The sequence below is a fragment of the Cygnus atratus genome, chromosome 1 (genome assembly GCF_013377495.2).
Source record: "Cygnus atratus isolate AKBS03 ecotype Queensland, Australia chromosome 1, CAtr_DNAZoo_HiC_assembly, whole genome shotgun sequence".
In the NCBI taxonomy this organism is placed as follows: domain Eukaryota; kingdom Metazoa; phylum Chordata; class Aves; order Anseriformes; family Anatidae; genus Cygnus; species Cygnus atratus.
The window spans coordinates 179442102-179457209 of record NC_066362.1 but is presented as its reverse complement, the minus strand read 5'-3'; the positions used below and the strand labels follow the sequence as shown (position 1 = coordinate 179457209).

Below are 15108 nucleotides of genomic sequence, written 5' to 3'. Positions count from 1 at the left end.
TGGCCCTGGACTAGTTTTCACTCCCTCATCTGCCCTCCACCTTCTGTCTCCATGTCTTCCCATTACCAAAAGTTTCACGAATGTAAAAAATTCCACTGTCTTCACTTATGACCCCACCCAGAGCTAGCGGCCTGTTTACAGCACCAGCCCCAATGCAGCAACATCGAAAAAAACACACGCCAAACAGTATTTTTTAATTAAAGCTCAGCTGCCAGCAGGATCGAGGGCAGGATTTGCATGTTAGCTGCTCCACCATCCGATCACAGCACGTAGACTTGGGTAATGGAGGCTGAGGTGCCATTAGCCTCCATGGAGAGGTTGTGTCTCCTCTTGGCACCTCTTAGGTCGTGCTTATGGGACCGAAAGCCTAGGTAAGAGGTGTTCTTGGCTCTGTCCTACATATAGCTTGGGGTTTTGTTACATGTTCAGTGTCAGCCACTTAATTTTAACTGTTCCCATCTGATAAAGAACCTAAGGGATTTTGAGACATCAAGACCCTCAGACACTGAGGTAAAAACGCTAAGCTGCAATTCAGCCGCAAGCCCTTTCTTTGCCGTTCGCTTTCTAAGCCTTTAGAGTACATCTGAATCTCATTTAGGAGGCTTTCCTGTGGAAACCCTGGGACCCAAAACGCCTTCAGAAAAGCCACAGGCACTTGTACAAACGCCCCAGCTCCAGCAGAGGGCAACCCCACACAGACGCCACCCCCCTCCCCTCAGGGGAGCCGTTGCTCCCCTCAGCCGCTTCCCACCGCCCCTCCCCACTGGGGCGCATGCGCACTGCGCAGCTCCCCCCGCCGCCGGCAGCGTAATGGCGGCGGCGGCACCTCCCTCCCCGCTGGGGCCGCCTTGCGCATGCGCCCTGAGCACCTCGCCCCTCCGCCGCCGGCAGCGTAATGGCGGCGGCCGCCGCGGCGGTGGCGGGAGGCGGGGAGCGGAGCAGCACCCGGGAGCGGCTGCTGGCGGCGCTGGAGGACCTGGAGCTCTTGGCCAGGTACCGTGCTCTGCCGCCGCTGCTGCCTGCATCGGTGTGGGGAGGTGGGAGGGAGCGGGGGGCTCGGGGTAGGCGTGTGTTCATGCCTCCTCCCTCCATTTTTTTATTTTTCAATGCAAATCACGCAAAAGTCATCATTCGTAGGTGGTGGTGCGTGGTTTAAGCCTTTCTGGTCATTGCCAAGGCAGTGGTAAAGGTGATCTCGGTGTTCAGGTGGCCGTCCTGACTGCTATGAGGCCATGCTGCTAGCCCCAGCCAAGCTGGCCACCATGTTGTGTGCCACAGCTGGCAGCGTAATTAAATGGCTTCTTAATTATCTTCCTTCTCCCAACAAGAGCAGGAGCTTCCGAAAACTTTTAAGATGGAGCATCCCGTGCTGTCTGTGGGGCTGGCTCACTCCCCATGGCCACCACAGGTACCACAAGGAAACCATGCAGCTAAGTTGCTACTGTCTTTCTAGTTAAGTTCATAACCAGTTTCTAGTTATTTTAAGTTTTAGATGCTCTTGTGACACTTGGATTGCTGGAGAATGTCCAGTCTCTTTGGAAAAAAACAGACATGCTCTTTATCACAACATTTTTTTTTCCATCTTGGTTCTACTATTCTACCATAATGACTCCAGAGCATCCCTTAGCAGTATTTTAGGCAATTCTCCTGTTGATCAGTAGTGTCGCAGCCCCACAGAGCTTGGCCTTTCACAGTCATGGGTACTCGCATGGCTGTAGGGACAGATACAAGACAACATGTCTAGTCTATAGCCCCTGTGTAGTTTTGAATTGCGTCTGTGGTTTACTTGGCAAACACAAGACAGAATTATGACCCACCACAACATCAGCCCTGATGGTGTTACCAGACCTAGTTACAACAGATTTTGTTTGCTATTATCAGTGTCAGTCAGGTGTGATTGATACTTTAGCGGTAATGACAAGTTTCTTTATTCTGTAATAGTTTTAAATGATTTTGGTGTTTAGGATAAGATGCTGTTTATAGCTTTACTGGTGAGGGTTTTACTCAGACTTTTTGGAAAGTACCTGCTGTCATCTTAAGATTATGGCCCTGCTACTATATTAGTCATATATCTGTCTTGAGCTACTTGCTCCAGCCCAAGCAAAGGATTGGTGCTGTTCCAGTGACTACTTTGGATAAATAATTATTCATGCACAGTGTTGTACTTCCTTCCATAGTCTTAGAAGGCAAACATATTCGCCAAATTTATAGCAAAATGCCTTTTTGCAGCATGGTCTTGTTTAGTGAGTCCCCTTTGAGGTTCTTGATGGCTCTTCATAGCAGTGGCAAAGTAAATGGGTACCATGAAGCAAGATCAGGAAGTTTGTTTGAGAAGTACTTCTAACCTAGCCCTAGGTGATTACCAATTTTTCAGTGTTTGTGCCTGATTGATGCACAGCTAGTATACCATTGTGGAAATATCTGCTTTTACAGAAGTAGTTTGACAACAAACTGAAGATGTATGAAAGCACAGATGTAATTGCTCTAAACCCAAGTGTGATATTTGCTCTGCAGTGAAAGTGGAGGAAAAACGGAGAACAAAAATAACGTTGACAAATTAAACTTTTGTGCCCTCTTGCAACAAAGGCAGTAAAAATAGGATATGAATGCATTTCTTTGTGCTGTTTTTCCTCAGCTTTTGCTTGTGTCTTATGCAGTTTGGCAAGAACTTAGCACGTTTTGAGTACAAATACAAGAGTACTTCATGAGCTCAAAGAACAAAAAAAAAGAGCATTTTCCAGTCTGTGAAACTATTCACAGAATTACTTTTAGTTGCAAAATCCCTGCCATCACCACAATATAAAACTGTAAAATACTCAAGTACATGAAAGCTTTTATAATGATATAGATAGTTTGATAATATGGGGATGTGATTTACAAATAATGGCTTAGAAAATTGCATAAACACACAGTTTTTTTTTCAGGGAGCTAATTGAAATTTTGGCAATTTCAAGAAACCAGAAGCTTCCACAACCAGGAGAAGAGAGTCAGGTAAACTGACTTTATTAATTGTAGTTCTTTGTTTGGGTAAGCACTATGATTTACTTATTTTTTCCCTTTTTTAATTTCTCCCTTTGTTCATGCCAATACTCAGGCCAATAGCGAGGCTATTGTGAGGCTTTGGCCCTACTAAAAAAGTTCTTGGTCCTCATGTTGGTGGTTGTTCATTTGTTGCGTGTTTCCTAGGCTGTTTCTGCAAAAAGAGCAAGAAATTTGGTTTCATTTTTCATACAAACAGAAATACTCTTGTGGATGTCAGTTGTTCTTTGCAGCGCGATTGAGGGTATGTTGTTACTTGAGCTAATTAAAAGTTGTACAAACCTCTTGTCTAATAGATCCTGGAGCTGCTGATTCAGAGAGATGGAGAGTTTCAAGAGCTAATGAAGTTGGCAGTTGACCAGGGGAAAATCCATCATGAAATGCAGCTTTTAGAAAAAGTAGTAGAAAAGAGGGATAATGATATTCAGCAGCTGCAGAAACAACTGAAAGAAGCAGAGCATATTCTGGTAAGTTCTTAATGATGTGTTTGCTTTTGAGCATATACATGGGGAAAAAGATGGTTCTGGAGAAGGCAGTGTTGTGTTAGTTTGAGAAGATTTAAATATTTAAAACTTTGTGAGAGCTTCAGTGTTGTTAGTTTTTTTTTTCTCTCATTAGTCAAATACTGTCTAGTTATCATGGTATTCAGTTTAGTTTTATAATGGTAATTTTCTTCCAAACCTACTTTATGCCTGTTTATTTTGAAAATGTTCCTTGAGTAGTTTCTCTCTCAAAATGCAATTAAATGCAACAGTTTATTCACAGAGCTGACTTAATGTAGAAGTATACAAATGAAAGATGTATTGAAGTTTTGGTTTAGTTCTTTTTTTTCCTACAACTAGGCAACAGCTGTTTATCAAGCAAAGGAAAAGCTGAAATCAATTGAAAAGGCAAGAAAAGGTGAGTATCCATGATTGTACATAATACACAAACACAGATGTAAAGAAAGTTGCTAGTGAGCTCAAGTTAATTTTTTTTAATATCGTCACCACAGATTTCAGATGCTTTGTCTATAAAACAAATTTCCTCTTCATTACGGTCCTGTAAACCTTTTCAACAGAATAAAGGCAGAATGTGTTTTTCAGAAATGAATTATTTTGTGTGTCAAACATATCTTAATATTAGACTTGATTTCAAGTTTCTTGACGCTCTTCTTGGACTGATAGTGGTGTATCTCCTTACATAAACATTTTAACAAAGGCAAATTGCCTCAGACCAAATACTTAAATAAGGGAAAGAATTTTTGTGTGCAATAACATTGTATATGAAAGACTGATTAGATGGTGATACTGGTTTGTATGTGTATCAATTACAATGCTACTCTGTGGCACTTGCCAAGCTAGACTGAATTTTGGTCTCATTTACAGTACCTTTTATCATTTTGTCATTTTTCTTCTAAAAAAATCAAGGATTTTCATAAAGATTTTAGTACCTGTAGTACAGACGTGTTTATTAAACAAGGTCTGCTACATGTATAATCTACAATTACCAAAAAAAAATTTTAATTACTACAGAAAATTTCATAACAGAAGTGCTGAATTGCAACATGGAAGAGATTAGTTTGTGTTGTTTTCACAGGGTTGAAGAGCAGTCAGTTGACATGGAAGGCGTACTGAACTTGTGGCTGAAAAGTCAGTTCACTGCAACTCTCATTCTTGTGTAGCCCAAGCAATCTAAGCAGTCATTGCATTCAAAGAATACTCTTGATGTTTGGCAAAATGACATTTCTAATGTTTTCAATATGACAGTATCCAATATTCTGAAATAACTGAATAATGCAATCTCTTAAAAAATGCAGTGACTTTCTTTCCCTTCTTCCAGGTGCCATTTCATCTGAAGAAATAATTAAATACGCCCATAGGATCAGTGCTAGCAATGCTGTTTGTGCCCCACTGACATGGGTACCAGGTAAATAACGTTTTTCTGATAATTTTTTTAATAACAAACCATAGTTGGTATCTGACCTTACAGTGTTTTAACATAATGAAGTTTCTCACCAATGTATATATTCTTTACAGAGGATGTTAGTAGTCAGTGGAGACAGAAGCAGGGCTTTCATTGTGCTGGGTTATGTTACGATAGATTTGGAAACTACCCTCCTTGTCTAAAATGAAAGTGTTTTTCCAGTAATTGTCACAGAGTCATGGAATGGTTTGGGTTGGAAGGGATGTTAAAGACCACCTAATTCCACCCGCCCCTGCCATGGGTAGGGACGCCACCCTCTAGACCAGGTTGCCCAAAGCCCCATCCAACCTGGTGTTGAATACCGGCAGGGATGGGGCATCCACAGCTTCTCTGGGAAACCTGTTCAGTGCCTCACCACCCTCACAGTGAAGAATTTCTTATAACCAATCTAAATCTACAGTCTTCCAGGTTAAAACCATTAACTGTTGTCCTATCGCTATATACCCTTGTAAAAAGTCACTCTCCGTCTTTCTTAGAAGCCCACTTTAAGTACTGGAAGGCTGCCAGAAGGTCTCCCTAGAGACCTTCTCTTCTCCTCTTCTCTAGGCAAAACATCCCCAGCTCTCTCAGCCTCTCTTCACTGGAGAGGTGCCGCAGCCCTCTGATTGTTTCTGTGGTCCTCCTCTAGGCATGCTCTAACAGGTCCCTGTTGTGTTTTTTATGCTGGGCATCCCCAGAGCTGAATGCAGCACTCCAGGTGGAGTTTCTCAAGAGCAGAGTAGAGAGGGAGAATGCCCTCCCTCACCCTGCTGGCCACGCTGCTTTTGGTGCAGCCCAGGATACAGTTGGCTTCCTGGGCTGCAAGTACTCACTGAAAAATTGGACAGGAGCTGGCATCCAAGAGTACCCTACAGTCCTGCTCCTCAGGGCTGTTCTCAATCTGTTCATCTCCTGTCCTTGCTATTTAGTGGTGAAGTAGCAGAGAGAGCAGAGAGACCTTCTAAACATGATTATTTTTTTTAATGTACTTTTTGTGCCAAGTGTGAATGAACAAGGAAAGTCTTGTATTTTAACCGAACATGGGTGATGCTCATTGCTGATTCAACCAGAGTACTTTTTTTTTAAATCAGGAAACTGAAGAGAAAAAGATAATGTCGGCAAGGCAATTGTTAAATAGTAATTTTTTTCTTTTCAAGGGGACCCACGTAGGCCCTATCCTACAGATCTAGAAATGAGGAGTGGCCTCTTGGGTCAGATGAACAACCCATCCACTAATGGGGTTAATGGACACTTACCAGGGGATGCACTTGCAGCTGGCAGACTGCCAGGTAAGAGAAGCCTTTTTTTTCCCCCTTATATTATTGTCAGAACAAACGTTACTTAGCAGTGTCAAGTCAGAGTTAAAATAACAAAAATTATGGCCAACATTGTTCTGTAGTGAAGAAGGACTAGTTAATAGAGTTAACAGAAGTTGCATCGTTTTATTTCATGCTAAATCATACTGCAGACACTAGAACTAAGTCAATGTAAACAAAACTCAGTTGTCCTTCAAGTCTCTTGTTCTAGATTGCTGTAACCTAAATGATATTAAATCATATCAAAAAGAAGCATTTCCAAAGCAACCTTGTCTTAGCAGTGGTGACAATGAAATTGTGAAAGCTGTATTCAGAAGAAAGGAGGTTTATTGTTATCCCCTGCTTTCCTTTAAGTTTACACTGTATATAGCAACACTGGTTAGAATTTCTGGATTGAAAAGCCATTGGCAAGGACCGCTGGTGAGGCAGTGCCTTGAGTGTAGGAATTAAGGTTTAATTTGTTAATTGCTTAGTGCATTGCCTAGGGCATTTTCACTGACTTTGGTGGGATTCATTCATTTATGCTAAAATATAATTTAATGGTAAATGGCAGTAGCTTAATGAAGAATTCAGTAGTTCTGTTGCTTTGCAACATTAAGTTATCATGGTTAGACTAAATTATGGAAAAATTCCTAGTTTGGATTCAGAGGAGATCTGCAACAGTTCTTAACTGCCTGTTAAGGCTATTGTAGGTGTTATGAGAAGCTTGTTTTCAAAAATTACACAAAAAATATTAAAAAAAAACAACCAACCAAACAAACAAACAAAAAAAACAACAAAAAACAAACAAACCAAAGCAAACACAAACAACAGAAATGCCTATATTGCAACTCCACTGGAGAAACAATAAACTTGGAGTTTGTGTTTCCAGTCACCTGTCTAATCCTCATGTCGCTTCTTAGAAAGACAGTTGAAGTTCTGCGTCATCTCCCTTTCTAAACCTCTGGCCCTGGATATAATAGGGAAGCCTCTAGGATTCAAGTCAAGCTGCAGAGAAGGAATGGGGCCCTGAAGTCTGTTCACAGCAACCCAGCAGGGAAATGCCAAAGATGGGTCTGTGGTCAGAGATGTCAAGATTGTGTCTTGTAGCATGCTGTAATTTGGATGTTTCCCTAAATTTTGGTAGAACCCATTTTGGCTGGCTCCTCTGTGCTATGTCAGACTTGCTCTTTTTGTTTGAGTGCTGTCTCTGTAAGAACAGAAAGTTCACTCCTTAGGGCTTTTTCTTGAGAGGCTGGAAAAAGTGGGATTTGAACTCAACGAAAGGAATTAATTGAATCTAGGTCTCCCATGTCAGGGGAAATCCTCTAATTACTAGACTGTCAGGTGAGAGGGAAAAACCTCATTTAAAAGAAAGACTGACACAGCATTTTGTGTAGGGATCCTCAGTCTGTTGGGGTGTGATGGGGAATGTCCTGAGAATGCTAATTATGGAATTGAGTCCTTTCAGAGACTTCTACAGAGAAATGTCCAGTTGCTGAGTCCTTAATGAGTCTGCGAGCCAGCCACTGGGCTGCTGGGTATCCTCACAACTCCGAGGCTGTTCAGTACATACTTTTGACCAGGTTTAATGATACTTTAATTCTGGTGTTGAAAACATGGCCACAGGATGTAAACCATCAGTTTACAATCTCAGCTGGTTCAAGTGAAGTTGGCTAACGTCACAGCTGGGTTAGGACCACCTGGTGCTATTGTTGGTTTTCCAAAAGCAGGCAGAGAACTGGCATACAGGCTGCACCGTGGCCTCACATCTGGTGATGAGTCGGGTTTGTATAGCTAGATAATGCACACGTTATAGGGGGAAGAATACCCTTTACTTTCATGAGGAGTACAGGATAGGAGGGCTTTGGAAGTAGGAGATAAGAAGAAATAGATTTGAGAGAAGATGGAGGCAACTGAGGCCGTACTGGCTGGGGTGCTGTGGGGCATTCCTCACTGACTGTGGCCCTAGTTTTGTAGTAGGACTGTCTTCTCCTTGGTGCACCATATTTGCTGTTTGGAAAAAGGATAACAAAGGTGTTTGACCCAAATTCAGACAAAACCTTTAAGTCTAGATTTCTGTGATGTGCCTTATGTATTTATTTGTTTTTTGATCTAATGTTTTCATCTCTTTTTGCATACTGACGGAGGGTGACCATTTTCATTATTGCCGGTGCTTGTGCCTGTTAAGTCAGTTCTTATAGAGATTTTCATCTTCAAAGCACCTTTTGAATATATACTGTTTTGATGTGGAGTGGTGAGAGATTGAGCCACCTACATAAATGGGCCTCTCTGGCAGAAAAGGCTTTTACAGTGATAGGATGGCTCCATCATGAGATATTTTCCAGGTGTTACTTGAGTGTTTCAACTGTCAAAAAATCAGTCATGTTTTTTAGATTGGTTTTAATTTTACACTGGAGTTCTATTTTAGCTGTATTACTCGATTTGTGGACATACAAAGCTGATAGGTTGATTGACTATGCCCCTTGTTTCCAGACGTGCTCGCTCCTCAGTATCCTTGGCAGTCAAGTGATATGTCGATGAACATGCTACCTCCTAATCACAGTAATGACTTCATGTTGGAGCCTCCAGGACACAATAAAGAGAATGAAGATGATGTAGAAGTTATGTCAACAGACTCCTCGAGCAGCAGCAGTGACTCAGACTAGATACATGAGGGGCAGTATCCCTACTAGACCTTTCCTGTGGTGAAGGTAGGTTGGATGCTGTTTGTCACAGACTGCAATACCCTTTTGTTCTGCTGGCAGTCCCGTGCAAGGAGAAGATACAGCTGGCTCAAGAAAAAAAAGGGTGACTGATTTCAAATCATGGACTTGAGATTTTTTTTCCCCCGTTAGATGCTCAAGTAAAATGGGAGCTTTCTGCTGGAGGAGCGAAGTCAAATTTCCAGTGATTATGTAAATGTGTGAACGTGTATGTAAGCAAGAGATGCGCACGTGTATATAAATATTTACTATACGTTAGATGACAAAAGTTCCTGGGAAAAAAGGTGTAAGGGGAATCCCCTTGTATGTTTGTTAGTAACTTTACTCTTTTGATGATAGCCTTTTCTATGGCACAGAAATGAGGCATAAAATTTGTAATTTTAATATCTTTTTTGTTACTGCTGAAATCCATGTTCTTGATCGTCTACTGTGTTCTGAGAACAAAAACACGGCAGCAAGGTGCAAAAAAAAGTTTGTAATTATTGTAATATATAATGAATGGTTTGTCATAAATAAACTCACCTTTGATGCTACTTTGTTGCATTTTGCAAACTTAAATCTCAGATGTGGTAACTTCATTAGTCAGCACATTTTGTGCCAGTGTTTTTGATTTCTGATTGAGTTTCAGAAGTTTGTATTCCATTTTCCCCTTTGCAAAGCGGCATGTCAGTATTAAAAGCAGCTGAGCAGTCAGCAGCTGAAAGCCTCTCTTTTCCAGCTGAGCTTGGCAGGTACACACCTAACAGTGCGGATCCTGAGGCAGTGATGTAACGTGCCTGTTTGCAAGACCTCACTGATACTTCTGCTCAGGCATCCTGGGATCCTGGAGATGGTATATTGGGTTTACGTGGCAAGGTTTTGGTAGTGGGTGGCCTCTGTGAGAAGAATCCAGCAGCTGCCCCATGTCAGATAAGGGGCAGTTTCAGCCGGCTCCAAAGGGACTTGCTTCTGCCCAGAGCCAAACCAGTAAGTGAAGTTGTTTGCACCTCTGGGAGAGCAGATTGAAGAAGGGGGGAAAAAAAAAAAACACAACTGTGCAACAACAGCTGGGAGAGAGGAGTGGGAACCAGCCCCACAGCCCCCCAGGTCAATGCAGCAGGAGGGCAGGAGGTGCCCCAGGCAGGCAGCAGCAGTTCCCCTGCGGCCTGTGGAGAGGCCCCTGGTGGAGCAGGCTGTCCCCCTGCAGCCCATGGGTCCCACATGGAGCAGATCTCCACGCTGCAGCCCGTGGAGGAGCCCCCGGTGGAGCAGGTGGATGTGGCCTGGAGGAGGCTGCGGCCCATGGAGAGCCCCCGCAGGAGCAGGCCCCAGGCCGGAGCTGCAGCCCGTGGAGAGGAGCCCACGCAGGAGCAGGGGTCTGGGGGGAGCTGCTGAGTCTGTTTTGCCTGTGATGATAATTGTTGAGTGATCTCCCTGTTCTTATCTCAACCCTTGAGCCCTTTGCATCCTATTTTCTCCCCCTTTCACTTTGCAGAGGGTGAGTGAGAGAGCGGTTGTGGTGGAACCGTACTGCCTAGTGGAGTAAAACCACCACAGATGGCATGCTTTGGGGCACGCTGCCCGTTCAGCTACTTTCAATTCAAAATACTCACAGATTCGTTATTCTTGTCACCTATAATTTTTTTGCAGTTCTTAGAAGCTAATTTGTTTACCTCAGCAGCTGTACTTCCTGCCTCAGCTATAGCGTTCTTTCATCTTTCCAAAGTCACTTCCCTTGGTTTTCCTTTCCTTGTTCTGTTTTGCTTAGGAAGTCATACGATGACAGCCACTTTTATTTTTCCAATTTTATCAGAAAGTTACTTATGCAAACTGTTGCTTGTGCCAGTTAGAGGTTCCTCCCCTGCAACAAGGCTACCAGAAGCACAGATCAGAATTATCTCTACTTTTTTATATTCCTTGCAGGAAATTCTGGTAATCAAGTCCTTCCTTATTTGCTTAGACAGTCCTTTGGTGATGTCAGTAATGCTACCACACGACCAACACATGTATGAGTCCCATGGGGATGTGGAAATGAAAACGACCTCTTCAGTTAGGTTCGGTCACGTAACATTGGGCAGTGTTTTTTATTTTAAAAGGGAGAGGGGGAATTTGGTTTTGTCTTAGCTACTCCTTTGGAAATATTTTCAATTTCTAAGATTGCACCTCTATTTTGCAGTAAGTAGTGATGCGTATACATAGATACTTTAACTTCTATGCAACTTTCATCTTTTTCTCTTTGGTGTTTACTCCTCCTATGTCTACAGCTTTACTATTTCCCCTTAAATTTATGTTAATCCAAATGTGCTTGGCCTTTCTTAATCACATTAATTAACCTTGCTTATCCCTGTTCTAGTTCACATTTTTCTTAAACATGCATGATCAAAATCATACATAATATTGCAGACTGCACTTTTCTTGCTGCTTTGTACCATGGGATTAGTGTTTTCTTCTAAAGACACCTCCTTTAACACGTTACAGCACAGCCACAGCTCACCAGTCTCTTTTGTCTTCTTTAGAAGCAGTTTTTTCTTGGAATGAAATCCAAATAGAAATAATTAATACTTGTGGGAAGTGTAGTGTACGGTCAACCCGAAAAGTCTGATAGGTCCATATGTGATTCACTAACTGAAATATTGTGAAGTTAGATGATTGTTTCCAGATATAAATAAGAAGGAACAGAAGCAAGACTCAAGAAATGACCACACGTTTTCCTGGGTTGTGTATTAAAGGATTAAATGGGACCAGTAAGTTACATGTAAGAAATAGGTAAGAAGTCAGCTCTTCCCACTGGCCACTTCAGTACACAAAAAGAGACTTGGCATTTAAGTTGCATCCTAGATAAACAGTTTCATTGCATCAGTGCTCCAAACTATGTACTTACTGTTTAGCAGCATTTTTCTGAAAGATGGGTAACTGTAATGCCACAGTTGAGGTGAATCCTGTCTATGACAAGCAATTTAACAAACCACAAAGGTTTAACTGCATGTTGGTATTCACTTGCTTAAATGTACCAAAAATCAAATTAAACCTAAAATTTAGTTTAAAGGAGCAAGTTAGAAGAGCTTGAAAGACCAAGCATCAAATTTTTGGGTGTGCGGGAGGGTGTGTGGTGCGGGAAGTGCGGATGCAAAATGCATTCAGAACAAGGCAAGTCAGGGATTGTTGACAACTGATTGTGGTAATGTGCTGTCATTTAATCAGTCTCCTTAGCAAGGATACACTAATTGACATATGGAGATGTTGTCTGTCCTAATTTCAGTAACTACTTGCATATTTATAACACATGGAGTGAATATAGCTGTTAACTAACGAAATATTTATTACAATACAAACAATTTTACAGTGACCTGGGTTTTCCCACCAGGACTTAGATACCTTCGAAAATTTAAAACAGCACTAAATTGTTTGAATTACTATTTTTTTTTCATTATTCTTTGGGACAGATGGGCTGGACATCTGTCGACTTCCTACAGCCTCTTTGTTGACAGCTGAATAGAATAATTTTCAGTGTACATTAAGTTGCTTTTGGGAAGAAAATCTCCGCTTTTGAATTCAACAGAAAAATGTTCTGTACAAAGATAGGGCTGTGAAGAAAGTTTCATTGATATCTTCCATTTCAAAACTGCTTTTTAACCACATCTACTTTCTTAGTTTCACAGAGAATCTGTCGTAAGGGAAGTTGCCCATAGTTAATGCTTTGAATTCAACATAGGAGGCTTGCAACTATCATCAGCACCCTCACACTTTGTATCACTCTGCCTGTTTCACAGGAGAAAAACTTTCTTAAATGGAGATGGCTCTGCGTAAAGTAAGGAAAAGCTTTAACCATTCAATCTCATTTCCTTTAAGAATTGATGAGTCAATTCACAATTTCAATTTTCATCTTCCAATATTGTGTCTATTTAAAAGAAATTAAATGCATCTCAGATCATTTTTACAATGAGTATATCTAAAGGAAACGAAAATGTGTTCTAAAAGAACCCTAAAGAGTAAAAGATCAAAGCAATTCTGATTTTTTTTTTATTTGTAGTCCATCCTTCTCCAAAAATTAATGGCTGAAATCCTAATGACCAGATAGAAAAGAACCAAGTTCTGTTAGATGGTAGAAAAATAACATTTAAATTCATTGGTTTTGTGTGTGTATGTGCGTATGTTCCTTCATTCTCTACCAATTTAATCATCTGTTCACATCATACTGAAAATTAAGAATTCTATCAAATCCCAGTAGCCATAAAAAATGACACCCAACCATGCTGTGTAAAAGCAACAACCCTCTTCAGCAAAGTGCACCTGTCTGACATAGTTACAGCTATAAATGAGGTTAGTTTTCACAATGTTAGTTACATCAGCCTGGTGGAACACTGTAGGCACCTCTCCAGTAAGGTGTTAAGTGCTATGATCAGAAGTGAATATCAGCCACAGGTATCTTTAACACTTCTGCAGATGAATTCTCATGTCACTGAGGTTGCCAACAGACCTCTGTGAAGGTAGGAAGGCAGGAAGGGTCTGAGAATCTTCATTCCCTACCAGCCAGGGCAACCTTTTCATGTTTATAATACTGTGCTTTTCAACTGTCTGCAGGAAAACAAGGTATTATCTGGAAAATGTGATTTTTCTTCAGTAGGGATGTTGACAGTATGTTAACTGAAGTTAGGAAACAAGACAAAGTTTAGAAATTGGTCCAAGATTTATAATTAGAGGAAAGCAGCACGATGTACCACATAGCTTTACACTGAAAGCAAGACAGTGGCTTAAATCAGCTTCACTTAGGCATGATGCTATAACCGTTCCCAAGCTTCTCCGAATGGTTTTGGTGACTTCCGAAGGGCTATCCATCTACGTGAAGATGTACCAGGTAAAACCCTATGACTTTTATAGAAAAGAAAACATTAATCATTAATAATGTTTGTTGAATTGCTCTCTCTCGGGAGCCCTCAAGGAATGACAACAGGGTTGGAAGTGCTGGAACACCGGGCAGTTTTTGGCTTTGCTAAGGGTAGTATTTTCACCTGGGTGATGTTAGCATGGTAAAAATAAAGCAGCTCCATCCTAGGCCAGCTGGTGACTCCCCGTGTACCCCTGCAGGTGGTCGAACTCTTCACTGAAAGGATTGTAGCCCTGCTCCCTTAAGCACCGCAGGGCCCAGAACAACTGCTCCGCCGGGGGGAACTCATCCCACTTCACCCATTCCCATCCTGTAGAAAAAAAAAAATAAATAAATAAAAAATAAAAACAAACGAGCAAAATGGGATGGATGCAGGGAGGGATGCACGGTGGGTTCCCCCTCCAGCGCGCCAACTCTCAATGGCCACGCCCACTCGCAATGGCCACGCCCACTCTGGATAGCCACGCCCCCTATATAAGGCCCCGCCCCGCCCCTCTCACCCTCATTCTTCTCCGGCTCGCTGTTGCGCGGCTCCGCCCCCGGCTCCGCCTCCCCCTTCATGAGCACGGTGACGTAGTGGTAGCCGGCGGCCGGGCAGGCGGCGTTGACGGCGGAGGCGAAGCGCACGTTGCGCAGGCGCAGCGCCGCCTCCTCCCGCGCCTCGCGGGCGGCGCACTCGGCCAGGCTCTCCCTGAGGGGAAGGGGGGGGGAACCGTGAGGAGGGCGGCGGCCCCCTCAGAGGGCGGCGGCCCCCTCCCCGGCTCCCCGCGGCCCCCTACCCGAACTCGAGGTGGCCGCCGGGCACCTGGTACATGCCGCCGCCCAGCCGGCCCTTCCTCTTGCCCAGCAGGACGCAGTTGGGGTGCGCGGGGCTGGTGATCACCACCCCGACGCCGACGCCCGGCCGCGGGGGTTGAGCCGCGTCGCCCATGGGAGCCGCGGGGGGGGGGGCTGAGAAGATGGCGCCGCTTCTCCTACTCGTCCTCTTTCCTCTTTCTCCTGAGGTCTGGGTGTGCGCATGCGCTTCCCCACATGGAGGGGCGAGGCTCCCTGAGGCGGAGCCTCCACACGGCCACCCCTCGGCTTCCCCCTCCACAGGAGTCAAGGACGGGGAGTTGAGGAGCGTAAAACGCTTAAAACGCTTCCAAGGCTGGCAAATCGGGGCCTTCCTAAAACAAACGTGAAAATCCCACATGCATACACATTCACTTGCTGCAATCAGTGCCAAGTGTTCTCCAAA

General features: G+C 43.2%; 2 protein-coding genes across 3 annotated transcripts; one reads left to right on the top strand and one right to left on the bottom strand.

Annotated features, from left to right (window-relative positions):
• Positions 1-854: 854 nt before the first annotated feature.
• MED4 (mediator complex subunit 4) lies at positions 855-9558 on the top strand. Its single transcript, XM_035553442.2, has 7 exons — positions 855-993; positions 2925-2991; positions 3336-3506; positions 3882-3939; positions 4861-4947; positions 6141-6272; positions 8775-9558. Exons 1-7 carry the CDS (start codon positions 896-898, stop codon positions 8945-8947), a joined length of 786 nt encoding a protein of 261 aa, XP_035409335.1. The 5' UTR covers positions 855-895; the 3' UTR covers positions 8948-9558.
• A 4093-nt stretch (positions 9559-13651) lies between these two features.
• On the bottom strand, positions 13652-14905 carry NUDT15 (nudix hydrolase 15). 2 transcript variants are annotated; one of them, XM_035553439.2, is made up of 4 exons: positions 14648-14904; positions 14369-14559; positions 13993-14178; positions 13652-13852 (listed from the first exon to the last, which is right to left on the bottom strand). In XM_035553439.2, the coding sequence occupies exons 1-3, from the start codon at positions 14797-14799 to the stop codon at positions 14033-14035; spliced, it is 489 nt and encodes a 162-aa protein (XP_035409332.1). In that variant the 5' UTR covers positions 14800-14904; the 3' UTR covers positions 13652-13852; positions 13993-14032. The 2 variants fall into 2 exon arrangements, with proteins under 2 accessions (XP_035409332.1, XP_035409331.1); XM_035553438.2 differs by having other exon boundaries at positions 13652-14178; positions 14648-14905.
• Between the last annotated feature and the right edge of the window lie 203 nt (positions 14906-15108).

Coding starts and splice junctions, on each gene's coding strand:
- NUDT15 (XM_035553438.2), bottom strand. CDS start 14,799: ATGGGCGACGCGGCTCAACCCCCGCGGCCGGGCGTCGGCGTCGGGGTG. Junction 14,560..14,647: donor GGCGGCCACCTCGAGTTCGG/GTAGGGGGCCGC, acceptor CCTTCCCCTCAG/GGAGAGCCTGGCCGAGTGCG. Junction 14,179..14,368: donor CGAGCCGGAGAAGAATGAGG/GTGAGAGGGGCG, acceptor TTTTTTCTACAG/GATGGGAATGGGTGAAGTGG.
- MED4 (XM_035553442.2), top strand. CDS start 896: ATGGCGGCGGCCGCCGCGGCGGTGGCGGGAGGCGGGGAGCGGAGCAGC. Junction 2,992..3,335: donor AACCAGGAGAAGAGAGTCAG/GTAAACTGACTT, acceptor CTTGTCTAATAG/ATCCTGGAGCTGCTGATTCA. Junction 3,940..4,860: donor AATTGAAAAGGCAAGAAAAG/GTGAGTATCCAT, acceptor CCCTTCTTCCAG/GTGCCATTTCATCTGAAGAA.